The 26,921-nt window shown below is 39.9% G+C and overlaps 1 protein-coding gene across 1 annotated transcript in view; it reads left to right on the top strand.

Annotated features, from left to right (window-relative positions):
* The window catches only part of LEMD3 (LEM domain containing 3), an 82,308-nt gene that overhangs the window by 37,623 nt on the left and 17,764 nt on the right, over positions 1–26,921 (top strand). Inside the window, exons 2-6 of the mRNA XM_038404879.2 lie at positions 1,258–1,295; positions 5,076–5,139; positions 21,995–22,062; positions 24,980–25,059; positions 25,139–25,284. Of these exons, the coding sequence (XP_038260807.1) occupies positions 1,258–1,295; positions 5,076–5,139; positions 21,995–22,062; positions 24,980–25,059; positions 25,139–25,284 (396 nt within the window). The remainder of the gene's footprint in view (positions 1–1,257; positions 1,296–5,075; positions 5,140–21,994; positions 22,063–24,979; positions 25,060–25,138; positions 25,285–26,921) is intronic.

The following is a 26,921-nucleotide window of genomic DNA, read 5'->3' as shown; positions in this document are numbered from 1 at the left end:
TTTTTTCTCTTTTTTTTTTTTTTTCTTTCTTTCTTTCACCCATCCTTCCTCTCTTGGGCAGAAGCAGCAGCCACTTTAAGCTTCAGTCATAAGGGGTTCTTGTTCCTTGGTCCAGAAACCCTTGACTTGGAGCTAGATGATGCCCCACTATACTCTAAATATTTGCCACAACATTAAACAGTGACAGAGAACATTAACACTCTGTTTTTACCAAAATGATCAGTAGTGAAATAGCTAACTTTCACACTTGAAATTACCATTGGACTTCAGGTATGAATGGGGGCAGTTCACATATCCCAGAAAAGGTTCAAGGTGTCTACAGATGCGGGTGGAAAGGGCTTCACCAATTAATGTTTGGCCAATGTTTCTAAAGTTCTTTGCAAACAGAAGGTCTAGAGATTTCACCTTTTAAATGAAAATTTAGATTTTGTAGCGAAGTGATGATGCATTTTAAAAAAACACAATTGTTGCAGTTTACACACCTGAGTAATCCTGTTTTATACTTCGGATTTTTTAAAGATTTCAAGTGATGGGGAATTCACCACATCCCTTGAATGATCCATATTCAAAATTTGCACTTTATTTCTGGTTATAATTTGTCTAAAATCCGCTTCTTCTGGCTCCAAAGGCTTTCACTCTAGCCAGGGAAAGCAGATTAACTGCAGCTTAAATGAACTGTGGAAATTGTTCGGTCAAAAATACGTTATTTGCTGTTATAAGCAGACCTATATTTCCCTATTCATTTGAGAATCTGTGTCTCTTAAAGAAAGAAATGCTTTTGAGAGGGGTATGATGTCATGCAGGGGTTTTCATTGAATAAGAATGCATGTTGAAATATGTTTGCATTGTTTACACTCTATACTGTGAAAATGTCTAGCTCCTCAAAATTCCGTTATTTAAGTGTAATAGTTGAATCACTTTTGAAGTTTGTTTTGGGTTTGCTAAACCACTCTTTATTTTATATTCATATTGAGGTGGTTGTTGAAAACAATTGAAATAGCTATATGGCTAGTTATAGCTCCTAACTCCTGGGATGACAGAATTTGCATCTTAGTCCAAAAAACTGCTGCTGTAGCTGTCTGATTCTCATTTAGCATAAATTTAAAGATATGATTGTCCCTAAATATATCTATGTAATTATCTTTATACACTATGAAATTTTATGTGCTAAGAGACTATAATAGTGATATATTTTATTACCATCTACAAACCAGACAATGAGTGAACTAATAAAGTTCTTTTTTTTACCCTTAATAGTTAAAAATCCCTTCAGTGAGCAGCTTGAAGAAATAAAAGTAAGTAAATATGATTATAATACATTGTGATTTATGTTTTGTTAGATATTTGTATGAAGTCAGTGCAAACACCAAGAATTATTAAGGTGTATGCAATTTTGGAATGTATTGTATGCTTTTAGCAGAGGTCACTGTGTCATATAGGACAGTGAGAAAATTAAGTAAGCTACTGTTATGTTACACAAATGGCTACTGAAAGACCTAGGAACTAAAACCATTATTAGCTTAAAAATGCTAGTTATGTTACACCTAAAACAAATAAGATTGAAAGAATGTAAAAAATTAATTTACTTTTCCCTATGCTGTCTTAATTTTTGTATTTTTAAAAATCTTGAGCAGTAAAATTTGATTTATAGATTTCAACCTTGTCTTACAGTCAGATTGCTTTAATGTAGAAAATCCTGCAGTGCTTGTGTTGTAAAATCCTGGAAAGAATTGTATTAGTCTTCAGGTTTTTAAGCTTAATTCTATAAAACCCAAATCTGACTTGGATAGTGTTTTAAAGTTAGAAAAAAAATAACCTGTGTGAAATATCAGGAGATTAAGCTCCTTCTACTTCTGATAAAGCTCCTTGATCTTGGTTCAGGAGGAAGGGTTTCAGAAGGTGGATTTCACTGAAGAGAATTTGTCCCTCTATTCCACATTGGTTCTCTTCCATCATGATATTGACTTTTTCAGCTAGAGAACTGGGGCAACAATTTCTGAGGTGGACCTACTCTGAGGTGTCTGTATGTTGTAATATGAAGTTGGCAACCAGGTCTCTGACTGATGCAATCTTCTTGGAAATACTGGCCTGATGTTGCAGCATACTGTCTTTCACCTCAGAATGCCTTATTCCAAGCAGTCCAGTAGAAAGGCCCATAAGCACTGCAGGAAGAGACATGATTCTTTTGACATTATAGTCTCTTGGGCACCAGATTTGACAGACAACTCAAGAACTTGTTTTCAGTTTCTCATCCTGTCCCTTAGGCTTTTCCCTTTCCTTCTGGGAATCTTGTCAGTTTCCTTCTAGTATGGAGTAGAATTACTATGGATTGTTCATTAGCCAGAAGAGTTATGCTCTCCAGTTCTCCTCCTCCTAATCCACATCATTTGTTGATTGATTGTTATTGTCAGACATTAAGTTGATTCATGAAAACAGTTCTCACAAGTACTTTGAGCAAGAGATCATCTACAAAGCTATAGGTGGCTTCTTTTTCCCAGAAACAAGAGTTGAACAGTGTGTTTTAAGTTTGCCAAACTTTGTTTGTTAGTAAATTGATTTGTTTTATGTTCGCTATTTTCCACCTGGGAAATGAAATAAACAAACTTGGTTTTCTATAAAGTATTCTTTTAAGAAGTTGACAATCTCTATCTCCAGGTTGTTGAGATAAAACTTTTTGAAATATGATATTTGGAGGTATTTGATCCTGTGTGGCTCTTGGGTCATTATATGTTTTCTAGCTGTCGGATCCTAAACTCCCGGTAAGATTCCCAGTTACATCTGAATGTCTAGTGCATTATTATGTTGCCAGCATGGCCCATGAATGCTGAATTGTTCAGATGCTGAGTCAATGAAGAGAAGTATTTTTTAACCTTCCAGTATCAGTCATCTTGAATAGTTCCACTTTCTCTTCATAATCTTAGTAGCCACTATGTTTGATAACAATCATTCCTTGACCCTTGAAGTTTTACATTTAGTTTGTGGTTGCTGAATAAAGCCAACAAGTCATTCAACCATTGCAGATTATGTAAAACTAATCCGTCTTCTCTTTTCTGAAATAAGAATGTGATTTCAGTTTAGACATCTGATGCTTCTGTCTGTAGGAATCTTGCACTGTGACTACGTTTAAGAGCTCCAGTAACAATGAAATTCTCAACTTTTCTGTTCATACCTTCATTATTTCAAGCATTGATAAACTTTCTTTGGTAAGGAGTGCTTCTTAATGTATGCTGCAGTGAAAATGGACTTCTTTAACAAGATACTGAACAAAATCTCCATTACAACTGACAATGCTAGGCCTTCCGTATCTTATTTGGCATCTCACTGTCATGCGTATTTAGAGGAATAGGTCTTCAGTCTTCATTTAATTAGTCTTCACTTGTTCTCCTAGTGGCTTACTGATAAAATATTCATGAGATATTATTTAGATGTATACAGAGTGTAAAAAAAGAACCCTAATCCATTATTCTGGGTGCACTTAACAGTTTTTTTAAGAAATAAATTAAAATAAATCCATCATGTACAGCAGCAACATAAATGTAACTGAAATTAACCACATGCACAATCTCCGAAGTCCTACACCCTGCCCTACCCAACAATGCCAGTGTCTTCATGATCCATCAAAGAAAAGGTGTGCATTGCAGCATGCCCTGAAGACTTACAAAATTGGCTTTCCAGAAAATATTCTCTAGGAAGTTTGACAATCTCCAATCTTAAAAATTGGGCTGTTACATATATGGGGAAGGAAATGCCTGGGGCCATAATGAGCACTATGCCAGCTGTCGTCCCGTTGTGTCGTGTGTGCCCCTTCCTCCCTCCCGGTCCTCCATGCCAAAGGAGCTTCAGCTCAGGAGGCCTCCATGGACTGCAACTGTAGCTGTGTGTCATGGGGGGAGAGGTGGTTTCCTCAATATGTCTTTGGAGTCTTCTATATCTTTTATTTTATCATAGTGAAATGCAACTGCTTGGGGCTTTCGATCCCTTTTATTTAGCTGGTTCTGAGAGTTCAGACCACACGGGAGAGCTTGGTTGACCTTATCAGATTTTTTTTTTCTAAATAGTTCAGCTCTAATAGCACAACTTACATGCTGCAAATGGAGATGTACAGACATAATATATGCAGCTACTGACAAGTAACTCATCCTAATAGAACATCTTTAATTCTGAGGGATCAAAAGACTATGTAGTCCAAACTGCTCAAATTCATCCATTTCTGTGGCGAGATGCTACACAACACACACTGTTGAAGTGCAGCCACTTCTGTGGCAAAATTTCAGAAAGTTACATAAATTTTTTTCATTTTGGGTGCAAATGATGATTTCACTGTAAACTGCAGAAACTTAAGTAGACTTTCTGCATATACTGGAATCTGACTTGGACTGAAGGATAAACACTACTACTTTTGCAAAATTTTACTAGTGGACAGATGGTAACTACTGGTCTGACACGAAGGATCTATCAGTTCATCTATGTTAGGGGTGAGATTGAAACTTGTGTGGGCATGTCTGTGCACTACTGACTTTAAAAAAACAAAAACAAACAAAAAAATTAAATTAAATCTTTTGAATTGGTGGAAATAACTATGTAATCACCTAGGTGCAGAGCTTTGTGTCTGAAGTAGGGATGGTTAACATATCTTGTTTTGTCTAAAGTGTCATAGGAGCTTTAATGAGAATAAATATCCAGGGGCTTAGTTTAAATTTTTTTTTTAAAGTTAACACCTCCAAGTTTTTAATACCTATTAAGACCATTCTGGGGTATTGTTTTAGTACTGTGTTAGAGAGTACAGTGCAACCACCTAAATTGTCAACCTGTTTCCTATAATTTTCCTCTCTAATTCCAAGAACTAGTTTAAACTAGCTCAATAAAAGATTATACCTTGAATGGATACAGATAAATGCAAAATCAGTTGATGCTGTCTTTTTGATGCACAAAACACTATTTGGCTGTCTTATCTAATTCTGTAGATAAAATACTATTTTACTGGTAAATAGCTTTAGGTTCTCAGTAGATGAAAAATGAATTTCTCTTGTGAAGCTGTAAATTGTCTTAATGTTAACCAGCTTTTTTAATTCCAGGCAAACGAAAAAAGTCTGATGAACAGCTTATATAAACTTCATGATAGATTGGCACAAGTAGCAGGTATGTTTTTAAAATTAATATTGACTATAAAAGAATAATAATTTATAAACGCAACTAAATGTATATGCAGGCAGGGTTTGTAGCAATGGATAAAATCCCGGGGCCCAGATTCTTGGCTGCAAGATACAAATTACTTAACTCTGTTGAAATCACTAGGAGTTTTTCATATATTGTGAAAAGGGAGATTAGGAGTCCAAGTTCTAAATCACATAAGCTGTCTTTTCAAGCATGTAACCTTTTTTTATCTTGACACTCTCAAAGGTTTAGTTCAGCAGGATTCAAAGATTCTGAGGCCAGAAGGGACCATTTTGATCATCTAGTCTTAACTCTGGCATAGATCGCATAGGCTGTAGAACTTCCCCCAAACTAATTCATAGACCATATATTTCAGAAAAAAATCCAGTCTTGATTTAAAATAGTCAGTAATGGAGAATTCTTGGTAGTTTTTTTCCAATGATTAATTGCGCTCGCTGTTGGAAATTTACACCTTATTTTTGGTCTGCTTACAGGGGGATAAAAATCAATGATTTTTTTTAAATAAAAAAAATTGGATTTTTTTATTTAAATCAGGTTATTTTATAAGATTTTTTTCTCTCAATGGAATCTTTGAGCTATAATGTATCTATCTTTAGATATCTCAACATAGAATAGGGATGATAAATTCTAATTCTGTAGTATGAGACAATATAGTCATGTAATGTTTAAGAAAAGTTTTGTAAATGAGTTTCAATAGTTCAAGGATTAGGGACCCAATCTTTTAGGGTTCCAGGGGCTTCTGTATAGATTATTTAGGTTAATCTTTCTATCTACCCAATGGGACTCAGTGCTCAGTCTAGAAGATACCATCAGAGATGCTTAGTTTTGCAGTTCTTAAACTCTGGATTTGTGTCTCCAGAGATAACATGCTTGTTAACAGCAAAAATGTTTTAAAATAAATAAGATATAGAGGTGAGAAATAACCTCAACCCTATTGTCCCTCTGCAAGTTTGTGTACACGGAGTCAGTCCCTTACCTCTCTCTAAAAGTGCAAAGTTTCAAAAAGTTCAGTTAAATTGTTGGGAGCGGAATAGATCTGGACAAGAAGAAGTCTGGAGATAAATGTGAGAAGGGAGGGACAGGCAGTAAAAACAAAAGTAAAACTGTTTGAGCAGCATATTCCAGAAGTCTTGAGGTCTTTCTGAGTGTAGCCCTCATTGATTTGAGATCTATCATACCCATTCTCTCACTAAAAGGGAAAACCTATAATGGTAGCAGGCCATAAAGGAGACTCAGTTTGGGAATATTTTAATGAAATTCTTCACAGGTAGAGGAACATGTATTAAGTTTATAACAACCAACAAGAATGCACTTTTATGTAGAAATCCATGATTAAATTGAATCTTCCTGACTAGTGATTTAAATCATATCCACCCTGCATCTGAATTTGTCTAGTTTCAACTTCTAGTCATTCGATTGTTTTATACCTTTCTCTGCTAGATTGAAGAGCCCATTATCTAATATTTGTTCTCCATGTAGATACTTACAGATGATAATCGAATCACCTTAATCGTCTCGTATGACAAGTGTTTGAACTTTTTTGTGTTGGTAAGAGCTCTGGAACTGTTCCATCTACTGGCCCTTGTGTAAATAAAAGCAGTCAAGTTCTATTTCAATGCCTAAATGTACTGTAATGTAGAGAAGATGGCATATTTGTTAAAAGCTAAACAAACATATGTCACTTTATTTGGAAAACTGATGTTTAGAAACAAACACTGTAGGATTATTTGTTATGTACATAAAGAAATATACAAGTTCATTAACAAGAAGTCTGAATTAAGAATTCTATATGCTAATGTAAACCCTTTATATACATATTTTGTGACAAACTATAAAGGAACAATTATTTCAATTACTGTTAAAATAGTTAACCATAATGACACATTAAGAAACAATGTGTGTGTTTTGTCTAGAGCAATCTAGAAGAAGCTTAAAGTTACAAAGTGAAGCTCTAAAAAAATCAGAAAATGGCAAAGGTGAAGTTATCTGAACAACTCTGACATCTTGTGAGACTGCATTACAATATAGTATCTCATTGTTTGCTTGATATACTGTTTTCTACATAGAACCCTTGCCTGTTTCAGTGCATAAACTGGATGGTGCATAGTGAAAGAGGTTGCTGTTGAATATTTTTTTTTATCCTCGTTCATTTTGTGGCCCCATGCTTTATTTACTGCATACCATCCAAACTCTAAAACGAATACAGAATTTTTTGTTGACACATCTGTGGCACCCAACATAGCATAAGTGCCTCACAAACATTAAAAAACAAACTTTGCAGATAGCTGTACGTTATAGATGAGACTGAAAAACAGCATGATTTACACAGGGTCACATGGGAAATCTGACAGAAGCAGCAAAAAAAACAAGTTCTCTTGGATTCCAGTCCAGTGCTTTCCTCACAAGAGCATTCTTCCTCTTGCGGCAGGTCCTGTCTTGCTCACTGTACACGTACAACATCGCCAGTGACTGGATTTTAGAACAATTCACTAATCAGTTTGCATCATTCTTTTATCAACATAATGAAGCAAGTCTTATTTGGTATTACTCTATCATAATGCATACATTCATGCACAGCCTTAAATGTGTCATTTCCTGAACTGAATACTTCATGCTGCAACCTCATTGATCTCTTTTAGCTTTTAAAAGTTTCCTACATTCTTTTTAAACAAGATTCCATTTTCATCTATTTAAAAGACAGTAGTAGAAGGTTCTGTACTGTTAACCAGAAGGCTGGATGCCTTGGTTCATTCTGTATCATATGGAGGAAGACATGGCTCCTCCATTTGTTTGTGTAATCTCACACACACACACACACACACACACACACACACACACACACACACACACACACACACACACACACACACACACACACACCCCTCCCAAATGTATACATATATTATTACAATTGTTTGCATGTTTATCTCTCCATGTATGGAAAGGACTCCAGTCATAAATAAATAAATCTTGCAGCAGATCTTCTCTCCTTATGTAGAACCCAAAAAGACCTACTGTATCCCTATTTAGTCGTTCCTCACCCCAGTGACTTTTTGAGACTTGCTTTCTGAAAACATAATTTTTCTCTACACGGCCCTTCTTTTTATTAGACTATCCTCTGGCAGGAGCCACATCTCAAGGATTATTTGATCGTTCTACCTTGAATAACTTTTGCATGATTGATTCGTTCTAAACCATTCCTGGTGTTAAACTGCTGAACTTTTCTGTGGCGATTCAAGAAGAGTTTATGCTATTGGAGATATCCTTTCCTGTTCCCTTAACTTCATTCCACTCTTGCACCTCCCCTCTCCAAAACACAGGACACAGAACAGCTGCCCACTCTAATGCCCTATTTGGTGCACCCGATAAGCATGAGATCTATTTAAGCTTATTAATGCCATTGCCTTATTGTATTGGGTCAGTACATCACACCCAGATGTGAATCGGCAATTGATCACAAAATCCAGATTTTCCTCAAAGATTTGGATGAGCATTTGAGCCTCGTAGGCGGAACTTGTTGTTCAGATAAAGCTCTATTTAAATATTAAATTAAGTTAATCTTAATACAGACGAAACCAAAAATAAAACTGAAGCACAAGCCTTCAGCCTTTATTTCAACAGAAGACTATGCTAAGGTCCTGGTATTAATAGAGAGAACCAAAGGCCTTGTACGTAAAGCTCTATTAGTAATCAGAAAACAGTTACAAAATTTATTTTTTAAAAAGGAAAATGTATCAGCTGTTCATTTTGAGTAAGGAGAACTTTCTGAACCTGACCTATAAAGTTGACCTTGAAGTATGTGATTATGTCCCTACTAAAGGTTTTGAGATATGATAGAACAATCCATTTACCATCCCTTGATGGAGGAGAGGGAGAGAAATATACTGGACACTTCAGCTTGGTGAACAACTGAAAGAGAACAGATATGAAAACCAAGAGATGGCAAAAAACAAACAAACCCCCCAAACCCTCCTTTCAGGATTCATTTTATGCTCCTTTATTTTTGGCGCTTGAAGCAGGCTTTGAGATTAATGGGCAATGGCTAAATAAAAGCCAGAAGAGTCAATAGCAATTTCAAATTTTTAGTCAGTGCTGAAAAGCAAATTTAACTTTCCTCTCTAGTGAAGGACAGAGTAATCTTGATTCCTCTTGTAGACTAGAAGCGCTTGGACTTTCTGGGGAGAAATTCTTACTCCATCAGCAACCCTACAGTTCTGCACTGCAAATTATTAGGCGCTGATGGCCCAAATACAACTTTACAAATCATGCAAAATTTGGCTCCTTTATTCAACATCTTCCTCCAGACCAAAGGGAACAATTTCAGGCTACTATATCTGAGGGACAGTTATTGGCCAGGACATCTCTTTAGGCGGCACTTGATGCTGCAGATACTGCAGCCTGTTCCATTTCCATAGCAGTGGTGATGTGCAGGGCATCCTCGCTACAGTTGTCTAGTTTCCCCCAGAGAAGTCCAGAATATGGTACAGGATCTCCCATGTAATAGTCCAAAGTTGTTCACAGAATATGGATGAGTTGTTGCATGCTCTTAAAGACTCTAGTCTTACATTTTTTAGGCATCTACACTCCTGCGAACAAAAGAAAATTCCGTAGATTGCAAACAGCTCAAAGTTTCTACCTGATGCAATTCTCTGGAATCAAGATTACTCTTTCTTTCCTCTCTAGTGAAGGACAGAGTAATCTCGATTCCTCTTCGTTCACCTCAATTTGCTGCTAGTTCCTGATCTTGAATTTTTACAAAATATAGTAGCCTATCACAAGATATACTAGCCACTCCCTTGTCTTTAGTCTGTCAGCTGCAATGATTTGCCTGCCTACCTCCCCCCATTTGGGGACACACTCTCCCAATTCCAACAAGTATGCAGAGCCTATCACCTCAGACAAATGAATGCTGGATATGCCACCATTGGGCTGCAATCCATTTTACCTCCCTCCCTTCTCATTCCCCGTCACTGTTCCTCAGTTGTTCCTAAGACAGGAAATAAACCCCCTTCTTCGTTTAGGAGCAATAGAGCTGGTCCCTCTTCAGCACAGGAGATGGAGCTTCTACGTGAGGTACTTTCTCATGCCAAAGAAGAGTAGAAGGTGGAGAAACTCGTAAGCAAATTTGTGAGGTCTCAAAAGTTCAAGATAGTGACTCTGGTAGCTATAGTTCCTTTTCTAGATTCAGGGGATTGTTTTTCAGCCCTTGACCTTCAAACATGTACTTCCATATAGCAATACACCTGATGCACAAAAGGTTCCTGTGTTTTGTCATAGGCCAGGATCATTCTTCTTCGAGTGCTTGCTCATGTCGGTTCCATTCTAGGTGTGCACAAGCCCACATGCGCAGCCATCAGAGATTTTTCCTTAGCGGTACCCGTAGTGCCAACTGTGGCACCCTCTGGAATGTTGCGCTCATGCCATGGTTTATCAGGTGCTGATGGCAAGGGGTGCTGGAACGGTTTTTAAAGTGGGGTGCTGAGAGCCATTGAACCGAACTGTAAACCCTGTATATAATGGAAACCGCCTCAAGCCTGTGGGTGCTGCAGCACCTATGCCACCAACCCTACGCCCTCTCAGTTCCTTTTTACCACCTGTGGTGGTCAGTCGGAGCGCCTCTCTTGCTCGGCAAGAGCTAGCGGTTGTCTACCATTTTGAACTTCGTGCCGTAAGGCCATTGTATATAGTTCACTTTGTTAGTCTTAAGTAGTTAAGTGTGAGTTGGTTAGTAGTTAGGGTTCCAGTGGGACTTTGCCCCAGGCAAGGCATGCCCCGATCTCTCAGATTCAAGCCCTCTTCAGACTGCAGCAGGCCTATGACTGTGAGCGACCCCCCACTGCAGCTGCCTTAAGTGCCTGGGGGAGTTGCATGTTAAGGAGCGGTGTCGGGTCTGCACTCCCACTACTTCCTAATCCCAAAGCCCAAAGGGGGCCTCAGGCCCATCCTGGACCTGCATGGCCTCAAGAAGTTGAAGTTCTGCGTGGTTTCCCTGATCTCCATCATTCCTTCCCTGGATTTGGGGCACTGGTATGCCGCTCTCAACTTTAAAAGATGCTTACTTTTCATGTCTCCATATTCCTGGGTCACAGGCGTTTCCTGCACATCATAGTGGCAGCACATCACTTCCAGTTTAGTGTTACCCTTTGGCCTATCCTCAGCCCCCAGGGTGTTCACGAAATTCATGGCACCGGTAGCGGCTTAACTGAGACATCAGGGTGTCAAGATCTTCCCGTATCTCAACGACTAGCTCATCAAGGGCAGGTCTCTGGGGCAGGTCCAACAGAGCCTCGACCTGGTGCGATCCATCTGCAATGATCTGGGCCTGTTAATAAACACAGAAAAGTCCATGTTAATACTGGTCCAATGACTAGAGTTTATTAGAGCAGTTATCAACTCCACGTGAGGCAGGGTCTTCCTTCCAAAGGCATGCTTCCAGGCCATGTTGGACTTGATTGCCCACTTAGAGCATCTACTTACCACAGCCCACACATGCCTGCAACTGATGGACCACATGGCCGCATGCACGTATGTGGTCCATTATACCCATCTTCATCTATGACCTCTGCAGGCATGGCTAGCCTTGGTCTATATTCCCAGCAGGCACGCCCTGGACCGACAGGTCATGGTGCTGAGCCGCGTTTTTTTCATCTTCAGACTGGTGGCTGGATCGGAGTTGGTGCTGTGCAGGGTTACTTTTGTGACCCAGTCTCCGTCGCTTACCCTGGTTTTGGATGTGTAAGACCTGGGCTGGGGAGCCCATCTGGGTGAGCTCAACAACCAGGGCTTCTGGCTTCACAGCAATCTGGGCCTTCATATTAACGTCAGGGAGCTCAACACAGTCAGGAGCTCCTGACCTGTCAAGCATTTTTGCCCCACCTGAAGGACAGCGTGGTGCAGGTCCTGACGGACAATACAGCCGCGATGTACTACATCAACAAGCAGGGCGGAATCAGGTCTTTGGCCTTTCTCAGGAAGTGCTCAGTCTCTGGGACTTTTGTGTGTGGCATGCCATTCATCCGGTAGCCGCCCACCTGCCCGGAGCCAAGAACGTCCTGGCAGATCACCTCAGCAGGATCCTCTCGTCTCGCCACAAATGGTAGCTCCATCCAGAGGTGATCAGCCTGATCTTCCACATGTCCTCAGGTGGGGGACTCCCCAGATGGACCTGTTCATGTCCAGACAAAAAAGGAAGCGCCACGTGTTCTGTTCTCTGCAGGACAAGGACTAATCAAGTGATTTAAGTGACACTGCCCAGTTATTGCTATTTGTTAGCTTTTATGATGGTGAAATTTTCAAGGAAGAATTTTTGTGTTTAATACCATTAGAAACTTACACCACATGAGAGATCATTTCTGAAAAGGTAAAAGGCTCATTTGAGGAAAAAAAAAAAAAAAAAGGTTTAGATCTGCAGGAAGTAAACTTGCTTGTTACAGACTGAGAACATGACAGGGAAACAGAAGGGCATTGCTTCACATTTGGCAGTGCTATGCCCTTCATTAAACACACTTCACTACATCATTCCCCAGACTGTCCTCTGTGGTAAATTGTCTGGGGACATGAAAAAATGGTATTGTGATGAGATTAGTGAACTACATATGCTCAACTTCTAGCTTGCTACCGTGTCTTTTTAAAGCTCTTTTACAAATGACCTTTTCAGCACAGCCAGTGGTGGATTGTCCAGGGGCCCTGGCCAATTGGGGAACCCTGGAAAAATGGGCGTCCCCATGCCTGGACCCACTCTGCCTGCCCGGCGCTCCTGTCGGGGAGTGAGGGGCAGGGCAATCCCCCATGCCCTGACCCCTCTGCCCATGCTCCTACCAGGGAAATGGGGATTTCAGATGGAAGGGGTGGGGTGGGGCCCCTACTTGCTCTGGCCCAGGGCCCCACAAAAGCTTAATCTGCCTCTGAGCACGACAATGTTCACTGGTTAATAGGAGCATGTATTAGATTGTTGCTTCAAAAAGAAATAGAATTTTGTTCAAACCACAAGACCAACAAGGCTTGTGAGTTCCTGGAATTTATGAATGATGTCCCCTGTATGACACAGATAACTTATCTGTGCAATATTACTGGTCACTCAACTTGCAACTCCAAGGCCTTGCAAGTAGTGTTGGGGATCTGTTTGAAAAAGTGTGCTCCTTTCAGAGGAATCTCATAATCTGTGAGATGTTGCAATTTCCCTCATGGCGTGCTGCTACAGATGAAATGTTGATGAAAATGATGCAAGAATTCCTAAACAATCTGATCAAAAATCTTAAAATGTGATTTTGAGAATTTTAAAATTCCAAAAGATTTGCTTTAATTTGTTCGTGTTCCGTTTGTTGTCTCTGCCGATGGACCTTGCCTTTCTGGAGAAAATAACTTCCTTGATTCAATTGATGAAGATGCCTTTCAATTACAAATTTTAAGGCTCTAAAGCTCAGATATCTTGAAGGCAAAAATCAGTAAAGTGAGACTTTGTGATTTCTGGACTCGATATGCTTACCAGTTTCAGAATAGCTAGCATCTAAACCATCTATATTTTAATGATGTTTGGATTAATGTAACTCTGCAAATCAGGGTTTTCTACCATGAACATTATAAAAAACCAACACGGCAGTCGCCTGACAGACTGGCATCATCACCAGTTCATGCATCTTGCACTGACCTCCTACAAACCATTCTTCAGAAAGCTTGCCAGAGATCATTTATGTCCTCTCCCATTAGAGATTACCACAGACACAGGTGGTAATGTTGATTTATAAACTTTGTTAAAAGATAGACACTAATACTTAATGTTGCAATCAAGGTGTTTGTTTATTGGCAGCTGAAGTTGTGGGTTTTTTAAGTTTGTCAGCCTTCTGCATAAATGGCCTGCCTCTTGTCATAAAATTATCTGAATTGCCTCTGGGTAGATCTAATTATTATCGCTGCTCTAATGGTACAGGTCAGATGGCAAGAATCCACCCTCTATTTCAACCAGAGTGATCAGAAATGCCTCCCTTCGTTTTCTGCCTCTCATCAGACACAGGCCTATGAAAGTCATCACAGATAATGTTGCCTGCATATTCAATATCAATTGTTGGGAGGAGTGAGAACCCTTTCTGTCTGTGCAAAACATCATGGAACTGTCAAATAGAAGGTCACAGAAGAATTTCTGCAATATATCTCCTTGGCAGGCAAAATGTCTCAGCTGTCGCTTTTAGCAGGTGATTTTCATAAAAACATAAGGATAGCCATACTGGGTTAAACCAGTGGTCCATCTAGCCCAGTATCTTGGCTTTCGACAGTAGCTGGTGCCAAATGCTTCAGGGAGAGTGAACAGAACAGGGCACTTCATCAAGTTATACACTCCCTGTTGTCTTGTATTCCCAAGATTACAAATGGGCGTTGGATTTCCAGATCCTTGTCAGCATATTTCAGACATGCAGATTTCCAGAAGTGGACCTCTTCATCACAGCTATGAATAAAAAATGCCATTATTATGTTCAAGGGGAAGAGATTTAGTTCGCAGTTCCTCCTCACTTGGATCAAGAAACTGTTTTTTGCATTTCCCCGATGCCCCTCATTCTCAAAGTGGTGAACAAAATCAGACTGGACAAGACCGGAGTTATTCTAGTAGCTCCAATGTTATCAAGGTAGGCATGGTTTCCTTACCTGTTTCACCTAGCTCTTTGTCCAGCAATAAATCTTCCAATCGCTCCTCAGTTGCTCTCTGAGCACTGGTCGACTGTTTCATCCCAGCATTCTCCACCTCCAGGCATGGCTCCTGGATGGTTCGTGGGATAGAGTCAGTCTTTTCTGCAGAAGTACAGTAGATATTATTAAATAGCAGGAAAGATTCTTCCAGAAATACCTTCAAAAGTGGAGAAGCTTTTAGTCAGTGGTCTGAATTCCCGAATGCTGTCCCCAGATCTGCCTTGATTCTGCTTGTTCTGGAATATCTGCTTCAATTAAAGAAAATGGGACTATCAGTACTTCCAAGTTCATTTGGCTGCCTTAACAGCTTTTCATAGCACTATTGAGGGGTTCTCGCTGTTTGCTCACCCTACAACTGTAAGGTTCACAAAAGGTCTGCGTAATCTTGCCCACTGGTCACCCCTGTTTGGGACCTTGATTTGGTTCTCAAGTCTCATGAAGTCACCTTTTGACCAATGGCAAACTGCACCTTACTGAATTTGACCATGAAAACAGCCTTCTTAGTGGCTCTTTCATCAGCCCGCTGAATCTGAGAGTTTGGAGCTTTAATGGCAGACCCCCCTGTGATGGGTTCCCCCCCACCCAGGGTGCCACTTGGAACTGGGGTACCACTGAGCCTGCCTGTCCCACTAGCCTGGGTTCCCTTTACATTGTACTGCAGAGGTAAGTCACCCAAACCCTCCCTCAGGCTTCAGACTGCATTTTACTAGCGCGTGCACACAGGTAGGGACACGCCTAGCTCATCATATGCTGAGATCAGCTCTGCATGGGAAAGCTCAGCTAAGGAATCGCCCGAACTTGAGTGCACACCCCCTCTGGAGTGTGAATCCATAATTGTATCGTCTTGCGCTGCACAGAGAACTATACAGTGTAAGCTCATTGAAATTCACCCCCTCCCTCAATGTGGAGGAAGTTATGCACAGCTCCCTCCCCCCCCCCCCGTTATGAATTCCATAAACTGGTTTTAGGGAAAATTAAAAGCAAGTTTATTAATAACAAAAGGTAGATTTTAAGTGATTATAAGGGATAGCAAACATATTAAAGCAGATTACTTAGCAAATAAAACAAACACTCAATCTAAGCTTAAAATACTAAAACTGGTTACAAGTAGCACTCTCCCACCCTAAGTGTAGGTTTAGGCAGATTGCAGAGATTTTTGAAGACCAGCTGCACTTGCCTGCAGCTTAAAACTTCAGATATTTCATTTACAGGCTAGGCAACCTTCGAGCCTGGGCTCAGTCCTTCTCCTTTCCTTATCTTTGTTTGTTAGATGTTTTCAGCAGTCATCCTGGGTGGGGATTCAGTGAAGAACTGACCACGATTATGTCACTCCCCTGCCTTAAATCGGTTTTACATATGGTGGGAATCCTTTGTCTTCCATGTGATTCCCACACCCAGTCAGTGGAAAAGTACTAATTTTATTATGGAGTCCAGTATTAGGTGACTTGATCACAGTGTAAGCTCATGACGCTGCAGCCACAACTCAGTCTGTTTGCGGTGTCCACAGAAAGGCTTTCCATGAAAGTGGGAGATTAGCACCTTCAAAGACCTATTGTTTTTCCCAATGACCCTTTCCAGCCAGCAATCTAGACTGATTGCATTCTGTCTAGTGGGCATTCCCCAGGTGTAAACACATTTGTAATAGGTCCATAGACAATATTCCTAACTTCAGATACAAAAATGATGCATGCATACAAATATAATATTCAGTAAATCATAACCTTTCCAATGATATCTCACATGACCCATCTTGCATAAAATACATCTTAGTTATGCCATAATCATATCATAATCATATCTCTTATGAAGCGTATGGGGCATAGTGTCCCACCCCCTTTCACAGTATTCTACAAGGACAGAGTTCCCTTATGATCACACCCCAGGTTTCTTTCTAAAGTATCTTCTGAATTTCATCTGAATGAGGTCATTTACCTACCAGTTTTCTTTCCAAAACCACATAATTCCAACCTTCCAAGGCGCCTTCCATACTCTAGATGTCAGAACTATGCTAGCCTTCTGTGTAGATAGGACTAAATCATTTGGTAAATCTCATAGCCTGCTCATTTTGTTTGCAGACAGATCTAAAGGTTCTGTTTCTACCCAAAGATGATCCAAATGGATTTTGGGGTGTGTTATAGCTTGTTACAGTGCTACATTCCACCTCCTGCTGGCATGTCAGTTCGCTCGATTAGATCAGTCTACATATGTGGCTCTACTTAAAACTGTCCTGGTATCTGAGATCTGCAGAGCTGCTTCATGGTCTTCGGCACAGACCTTCTCCAGGCATCATGCCTTAGTTGATGCCTCTAGATCTGATGTGGCAATTGGCAATGCAGTTCTTTCCGCTGTGCCAGATTTGATTTTGAAGCTCCCAAGCGGTATCCCCATAAGGAGGGGGAGTCACCTGAAGTGAAGTACCTACAGGTATTTGAAGTAGAAAGAAGTTATTCACCCTGTGTGGTAATGGTAGTTCTTCAAGATGTCTGCCTATGAGTGCTCCAATACCCACTCTCCTTCTCCTTGGCATTGGAGAAGAAACTGAGTGTGATTCACCCACAGAGCCTGATATAGCCATGGTGCAGGGCACAAGGATGTCAGCAGTGCATGCACAGGCTGAACTCAAACTGCTAATGAAAATCTATGGTCAGAGGTGCACATGTGCCTCAAGTGGAGCTCCCATAGAGTTGCACCTCTCAAAGAACTATAGTTACTGCACAGGGTGAGTAACCTCTTTTATTCATAGTGTAAATCAGAGGTGGGCAAACTACGGCTCACGGGCCACATCCAGCCTATGGGACTGTCCTGCCCAGCCCCTGAGCTCCCGGATGGGGAGGCTAGGCCCCCCATGCCCCCCCGGAGCTATGCCGCCGCTTGGGCAGTGTGACTTGTGCCCGCCAACCTCCCAGGCTTTCCAATTAGCCTGTCCTGCCGCTGGCATGGTAAGGGGATGGGGGGCAGGGAGGGTTGGATAAAGGGCAGGAGGTCCTGTGGGCAGTTGGGGGACGGGGCAGTTAAGTGGGGCAGAGGTTTGGGAGGGGGCACAGTCAGGAGACAAGGAGCAGGGGGGATCCGGGGGGGGCAGTCGGGACAAAGAGTTGGGGGGGTTGGATGGGGCGGGGGTTTCTGAGGGGGACAGTCGGGGCAGGAAGTAGGAGGGGGCGGGGGCCAGGCTGTTTGCGGAGGTACAGCCTTTCCTACCCGGCCTTCCATACCCAGCCTTCCATACCGTTTCGCAACCCCAATGTGGCCCTTGGGCCAAAAAGTTTGCCCGATGTAAATCATCTATGTTATAAGTTAATTACCATCTTTGTATACAGGTACTGCACATCCCATTGTTTGTTGATCAAGAATATTGAATCAAAACTTTTTCAGGAGTTTCATCCTACTTCAGTTCAACTTGATAGAAAAACTCCACTTGATTTCAGGTGGTGTGGGATCAGACACTATACAAGAAGTATTTTTCTTAAAAACCATATCCCCACTTCTCCGTCAGCCACCAGACAAAAGAGAAGAAGCCTGTAAGACATTGATAGCTTAGTGCTTAAAACACAAATTGCAAAGGCTTACAAAATCAGAGATGCAAGGTCTAAATCTATAAAAGTGTATTCAATCAAATCATTGGCTACATCAGTCTGAAAAAGGTCTTGCTTCCCATAAATATTTCTAATTCAAAACATGATTGTGCTCTGGGACATCACTGCTGTTTAAAATCCACAACAGGGTTGGCAGACATGGTGCTATGCCTTTCTGGAATTATTTGCTTGTAATATTTGACTGCTAACCTAACCCACTGAGAAATTGTTTGAGCACTATTCGTTCAAACAACAGTTGTATTCAACTGCTCCATTAAAATTTAAATTCTAGTTTTACCTTAAATGGGGTGTGTGTGTGTGTGTGTGTGTGTGTGTGTGTGTGTGTGTGTGTGTGTGTGTGAAAAATTAAATAGCTAACATTTCTTAGCTTTGTTACCACTTTGGGGGTTTTCCATTCTGGAAAGGATTTTAGGGGGTGGAGTCTGTTCTTGGGTCAGTGAGTGTTTTGGGTTGGCTTCCCTATCTGGAGAGAGTAAACTTGCAGACATGAATACTAGCAGAAAAAAATAATTTTATTAGGTAAGGTGAAGGGGGGGGGAAAACTTTCATGGGGTTGTAATTGCCCAGCAGTTCTCTGCAAAGATCAATTCAAGGACAGATGGAGGTCAGAGATGGTCTTTTCTTCTCTTCCCGTGTGACCCCACACCGGTATGTGTGTCAATAAACTACAAAAAGAACAGGAATACTTGTGGCACCTTAGAGACTAACATGTATTAGAGCATAAGCTTTTGTGGGCTACACTTCATCGGATGCACAGAATCGAACATATAGTAAGAAGATAGATGGATATGGATATAGATATAGATATATACACAGAGAAGGTGGAAGTTGCATACAATTCCATACAAACTGTAAGAGACTAAGTAATTAAGATGAGCTATTATCAGCAGGAGAAAAACACTTTTGTAGTGATGATCAAGATGGCCCATTTAGACAGTTGACAAGAAGGTGCGAGTATACTTAACATGGGGAAATAGATTCAATTTGTGTAATGACCCAGCTACTCCCAGTCTCTATTCAAACCCAAGTTAATGGTATCTAATTTGCATAGTTGACTTCTGGGTACTCTCCTGGCTCTGTCAATCTGTTTTTTCACTTCAGCAGGTGGTTATTGTAGTTTTAAGAATGCTTGATAGAGATCTTGTAGGTGTTTGTCTCTGTCTGAGGGGTTGGAGCAAATGCGGTTGTATCTTTCCATCCCACCATCAATCTCAGCCTAGACCAATCCACACAAGCGGTCCATTTCCTGGACACTACTGTGCTAATAAGCGACGGTCACGTAAACACCACTCTATACCGGAAACGTACTGACCTCTATACTTACCTACATGCCTCCAGCTTCCATCCAGGACACGATCCATTGTCTACAGCCAAGCTCTAAGATACAACCGCATTTGCTCCAATCCCTCAGACTGAGACAAACAGGACAGGCCCAACAAAGAAAATAACAGAACGCCACTAGCTATCGCCTTCAGCCCTCAACTAAAACCTCTCCAGCGCATCATCAAATATTTACAACCTATCCTGAAAAATGATCCCTCACTCTAACACATCTTGGGAAACAGACCAATTCTCGCTTACAGACAACCCCCCCAACCTGAAGCAAATACTCTCCAGGAACCACACAACAAAAACACTAACCCAGAAACCTATCCTTGCAACAAAGCCCGATGCCAACTCTGTCCACATATTTATTCAAGTGACACCATCATAGGACCTAATCACATTAGCCATGCCATCAGGGGCTCGTTCACCTGCACATCTACTAATGTGATATATGCCATCATGTGCCAGCAATGCCCCTCTGCCATGTACATTGGCCAAACCGGACTGTCTCTATGCAAAAGAATAAATGGACACATCTGACATCAGGAATCATAACATTAAAAAACCGGTAGGAGAACACTTCAGCCTCTCTGGCCACTCAGTAAAGGATTTAAGAGTGGCAATTTTGCAACAGAAATGCTTCAAAAACAGACTCCAACAAGAAACTACTGAGCTTGAATTAATATGCAAACTAGATACCATTAACTTGGCTTTGAATAGAGACTGGGAGTGGCTGGGTCATTACACATATTGAATCTATTTCCCTAAGTTAAGTATCCTCACACCTTCTTGTCAACTGTCTAAATGGGCCATCTTGATCATCACTACAAAAGTATTTTTCTCCTGCTGATAATAGCTCATCTTAATTAATTAGCCTCTTACATTTTGTCGGCAGCTTCCACCTTCTCTGGGGTGTGTGTCTGTCTGTCTGTCTGTCTAATCTTCTTACTATATGTTCCATTCTATGGATCTGATGAAGTGGGCTGTAGCCCACGAAAACTTTATGCTCTAATAAATTTGTTCATCTCTAAGGTGCCACAAGTACTCCTTTTCTTTTTGTGGATACAGACTAACATGGCTGCTACTCTGAAACCTGTCAATAAACTACAGTTTCTCTGGATGATCAAGGAGGTGCATTTAATCTAGAAGTCTAGTTCTGGTCAAGCCTACTAATAGAACGATGGTGATATAATTCTTGAAGTTTTCCAGACTGACTCGGGTCTGCAAGGTTTTACGACTTTCTGTTTGCACACGTTTATTATAAGGAGATAAAATAGAAAGTTTCAAATACCATTAGATCTGTTCAAGAAGCTAGTGTTCACACATTGATTTTTCTCCCCCCTCCTCCCTTAAGTTTGACTCTCATTCATTTTATGACGACAGGGGCAAGTGTGTAAAACGCACTCTGCATTTCTGTTGGTTCTAGATGCTTCTATTTACTGATTTTTTTTTTAAGGTGCGCTTATATAAGAAATTTGCAAGACCAATGTGGTAGTAAGTTATTACACAAAAATGTATTCAGAGTAAATGGGAAATCTGCTTTTACTTTACATTGGTTTGCATGTAAAGTAACCATTTTTTATCTTAAAATATAAAACGGTATGTATGTGTATACTTTCTAGCCTTTTTCAATGCACTGAATTTACTTCATGTACTAGATTCATTTTAGGAAAGGAAATTTATAGAAACTTATGACTCTCACGATTTTGAAAGAAAAAGCCAGGAAAAAATAATTCATATATGTAAGAAGTTTCCCAGTAATTAGGCAAAAAATGGAGGATTATCCAGTTATTTAAGGCATCCTTTTGGGGTAGGGTTTGGAAGTGGACCAAGTGTTCACCCTTAACTGAATCAGTAATTCTTCTGTTTTGCCTCAGTCTTAATGTTTCTTTTAATAAAGTTCTGTAAACTACCTTTTATTTCACTTCCAGTTTTTAAAGGCTTTTAAAAATGTGCTTCTGCTCTTGTTTTTTGTTTCGTACCTGAAGTTCTAATGATATTTGTAGCATCACAGTTGATAGTTGTGGCAATCAGATGTTTTGGGGGGGAAAAGCATCCGGAAGTCTCTCTCCCACATTCTTATTTTAAATACTTAGCACCTCCAACTATTCTCTGCTTGTGTAGATTGCATTAACTGTGCAAGTTTGCACTTGTGGGCTTTTTAGTTTATATAACAAAGTAATATAGAGATTAAAATTTTAAAAAAAAATTAATTTTACCAGGAGATCATGACTGTGGCAACTCTATTCAGAGAAATCTTTCCGTCCAGGAGACCGCTGCATATTTAAAAGTAAGCAATTGGAAAATATATTTTTTCATTAGTTTTATCTTTTAAGGTTTGCACAAATTTTAACATTACCATTTGTATTTAAAAAGCTGCTTTCACGTGCAGTGTAGCAGTATAATTAAAATTTAACTACTTATTGCATATCTTTTTTTGTATTTCACTGGAAATGAACATATCTTTCACACAAAGCCCTTATGGTTTTTATTTTTGGGGGAAAGGGAAAAGACTGTTTTATTAAACTGCAAAATTTCTTCTGTGAATGTGAGTGTAAATGTAGAAAGTAAAGGTACTTGTTACATCCTTTAACCTTTTCCTGTTTCATGAAATGAGCCAGAACATCCTAGATATCGTATATAGAATCTTAAGAGAACATAGATTTTAAAATTGAATGGAGATGTTGCTTTATAAGCACAAATTTTGCTCTAAGCTTGTGAATTACAAAAGTGTAAAAGGATAGGTCAGAATTCAATAGAGAGTAGCATTTTGCTATTCTGTGTCTTCATGCTGTTTTCAGTTGCATGGACGCAGAGAAGAAGCAAGGGTGATCCTCTTTTCGGTGAGAGAGGATGGCCTCTAAGGATATGGCTACACTTGCAGATGTAGAGCGCTTTGAGTTAAACCAGCCTTCGTAGAGCGCAGTAGGGAAAGTGCTGCAGTCTGTCCACACTGACAGCTTCAAATGAACTGGCATGGCCACATTTATGGCACTTGTAGCGGCATTGGGAGTGGTGCATTATGGGCAGCTTTCCCAGCATGCAATTGACTGCAGCGTGCTTTTCAAATGGGGGGTGGGGTGGGGTGACAGGGAGTGTGTTGTGTGTATGTGGGGGGAGAGAGTGGGTTTTGGGGGGCTGAAAGCATGTCAGCGTGCTGTCTTGTAAGTTCAGACAGCAGCAGACCTCCCACTCCTCCCCACCTCTCTTTCGCACACACAGCATTCCACAGTAACAGTTTGCTTTGTCTCGGAGCCGGCTGTCAGAAACGGAGCTTTCAAAGGGCATATCCGTGTTCCTAGGTGAGTTCAAAACAATGGGAAGAGTGGCCACTTGACTTATGGGGATTATGGGACGTTTCCAGAGGCTGATCGGAGCACAGTAATGCAACACCTCATTCACACTGACGCCCGGGCATTTCAGCTACTATGCAACAAGCTTTAATCTTCTCGCTGAGTACCAGGAGCGCGCTCGCCATGGAGTCGGAGCGCTCTATATGCCTTGCCAGTGTGGACGGGGACTGAGCTAGGGTGCCCGGGGCTGCTTTAATGCACTCTAACTCTCAAGTGTAGCCACGCCCTAAGTTTACCGGGTATGTGCTAGCCAACAGCAGTAACAGCATGAGGCCCTTTGACAGGACTTAGAGGCAGAAGTCTCTTAGGAAACCCAACCTATATATGCATTCCATAATAGATAAGGGGAAGAGCATGAGAATAGAGCTGGTTGAAAAATGGAATAATTTTGTGAACATTTTTGCAAAAATATCCAACCCTCTTTTTTTTGAAGTTTCAAGTCTGTATTTTTCAACCACCTCCATAAGAGAGTTCTTATCAAAGTGATGCATTTGGAACTTTCTGAAAGGAGGGTTTTGTCTCACTCTTCCTTTTGCTCCCAATTGGGGCAAAAATACTGTTAAGTTGCTACTCCATTTTAATCTTTCTTTTTTTTTTAAACCAAACAATATGGTATTTGGAGTTTTTTTTGTATTCTCATTTTAACAGCTAAACTAAATGTTTACTTGGCAAAAATCACTTATACTGTGAACAAAGGGACAATTTGAACAGCATCCCAAACATTAATGGGAGGGAGTGGAGGTGGTGCTGGTTGCACTTCTGAACGATGGGTGAAGATGGATAGCAATGTTCTGTATCTATTGGTATGCAGAGCTGTAGAAAAAGGTGTTAATAGTAAAGATAAGAGATAAAATGCACAGTAGAGGATTTTAGCAGAGGAAGTAAAGGCATTTGTTATGGTGATAAGATTTCAAATCTGTAAATGTGAGAGGCTGTAAATTGGTATACAAATTTGTCATTTTTAAATACAAGTTTCATTTACTCTTAAAACTCTTCTAGCCTGTAACTGGAATATAAATATAACATCTGATGTGCAGCACTTCACTAATTGTGCGTAGTGACAGAATTTTAAAGCAATGCAACACATTCAGCACATTAGAATCTACTCAGTGCTTTCATTCTTGGTGCGAAAATAAGTTCACACGTTAACTTTTGTCCTCTAATTTTAGGACGATTTATATCAGTCTGATCCTTAGGTGATAGAATAAGGCTTACTGTAAAATCTTCTTTCAGTTTACATTTTTCAGAAAAGTATTCCTTAAACTGTATTTCAGCTTCAGTTTGGTTGTGCAAAGGATATTTAAAGGTGAATTGTGAAGCTTACCTGCCAAAAAGTAATGAAGGCTTTCTCCTACAACAGATGACGTGAAATGATTTACAGTAGAAACATTAGTATGCTAGGAAAGGAAGGATTAATTAAAATTTTGATAGTATATTATGCATTTAAAATTTAATTAATCTTTTGTTGCAGTTTACCTTGTAGGATAAATTCTATATATAGGTTCATATCTAGTTTTGGTTTTAATTTTGCAGAATGCTGAGCTCCCCCTAGTGATCAAATGGTAGACTATCACTGAATGTTGTGATTCATGACTCCTTTAAAATTGAGAATGGCACACTTCTCAAATATCTCTCAATTCAAGGGATGTCGTTCATTTTTAGTCCCAAAGTTACATATAATATGCATATATTTGGTGTCCCTTTGTGTGCGTTGTTAAAACTTTATATGAAAAATAATCAGTATTGGCTACTAATCCTTCTTATATGGTATTACATAAACTTATGTATTAGTGTTACATTCTTTAATATACCAGAATAAATCAATTTTTTACTTCTGCTACTTGTTTTTGACAGAGTTTAGGTCCAGAGTATGAAAAAGTACTTAACACAGCCCTACAATGGATTATGAGTAGGGGGGAAGATGTTGGTATAAAGTAAGTGATTTTATTTCATAGGCTTTTATTTTCACAATAAGTTAATTTAGCCCTAACACTGTTAAATGTTTTTAAATAGGTGTATTGGTAATGACCCCAGTGAGGAATTAAATAATGTAACTGATGTGAAATACCTGGAATCTACTAGACCACAGATGTCTTTCAGATGTCGTTTTCGCCGTGCATTTATTACTGTAACTCACAGATTATCAATATTGCTTTTGGGTAAGTTATTTAAATTCAGCCTATTAATGGTTGTAATTTGCATTTAAGTGTGTGGGTGGGGACAGGGTCTAGCAATGTTTGCCTTCTAATTCTGTCTGTCATGTTTCTTTGTCTGGAGTGAGTTGGCTCACAGTTTAATTGAAGTAATAAATTGATATGACTTGATTGTTGTTCCTTACGACACCCGCTTCTAAACTGAATTTCGCACCCCTTGATAAGCTGTACCTTATTACCTGATAACCAGAAACTTCTATGCCTAAACTCTGTACCGTTTTTCTTTTTATTTCAACATTATCTTAAAAAATTATTAAATCTGAAGTTTTTGGTACAAGTCATATACAATTACTTTTATAAACGTTTATCGGAAGGGGAAATTTTTTTTTATCCTTGGGGCATTGATTTGTTTAAACATTTATGGACAGTAGTAATGAAAACTAACAAATAATATAACCTTTAAAAAACATTCTGAGTAGGTGTTGATGGAGGAGGGGAGATGAGACTGTCTACATGGAGAGGATAGAGTAGAAATTCCAGAGAACCTGTATATTATTTCTGTAGAAAGCACTGAAAATAAAACCTATCCTGTACAGTAGCACTTGTGTGAAGCTTGGTTAATTAAAGCTGTTATCTGTAGATCAGATGTTCTTTAATCAACACCCCAATTGCAATCAGTTTTGACTTAGGGGTAGAAAATTAGGTCTTTAACTTTTATTTTTCTGTATGGCACACCAGTCACTGACTCAGGGTGCGATGCAATGATTAATGCAAAAATAATACAACCCCCTGTACAAACAAATTCACTGCCTAGTCAAGGCCATCCTAACTAAAATATATCCCACAATAGAATAACTACAAGCTCACTTATCAACCCATTGCATGCTCCTTAACAACAAATCTGGGCTATGACAGACTGATGCAGAACATGGGTTAGTGTAATGAATCATTAATAGAAAATGCCAGTCTGATGCCCTCCTGTTTAAACGGACAGGGGTCTTGCTCAGTTGTCACTGCTGATCTCATCAGAAGTAATTTTGCATGGAAAAGAGATTTTTTTAAGTAACTGAATCCCAAACTATATATGATTCAATAAGCCAAAATCAGAGCCTTGAACTTGGATGCAGACTACTAGGAATAATTTTAACATTTTTACTGTGAAATCCTGCTGAATGAGTAGCCCCTAACATTCTCTGACTTGACTGTATTGAACTTTGGATGGTATTGCTAATAATAAATAGCCTCTCGGATCCTTTGCTGAAAAGGGATGGAACTACTCAAGAGCCATAGACTGGTTCCTGTGTGGACTGCACATGAATCAAAAAAGATCTCATGGTCAGTGTATCAAAAATGGATGGAAGAACCATTTCCTTCAACACTGTTTCTTCATTGCTAAGAGATCATCAACCAGTGCAATGTCTGTCCCATACTAGGGTTAAGGGGAAGAGGAATCAGAACTCCAGAAACCATCAGAAATTACTATCCATGACCTTCTCGCTAAACATTCCCCCAAAAATTTGATACAGATCAATAAGAAGATTGTCCACTTCAGGAGATGACTTCTTGAGCAGAGAATTCACAATTTCATCATTGAGAATAGTGTGGCACCTTGTTTTCCTTTCTTTCTCTCCTGCCCCCTAGCT

The sequence above is a fragment of the Dermochelys coriacea genome, chromosome 1 (assembly GCF_009764565.3).
Source record: "Dermochelys coriacea isolate rDerCor1 chromosome 1, rDerCor1.pri.v4, whole genome shotgun sequence".
NCBI classification, from domain to species: domain Eukaryota; kingdom Metazoa; phylum Chordata; order Testudines; family Dermochelyidae; genus Dermochelys; species Dermochelys coriacea.
This window is presented reverse-complemented; position numbering and strand designations above follow the sequence as displayed.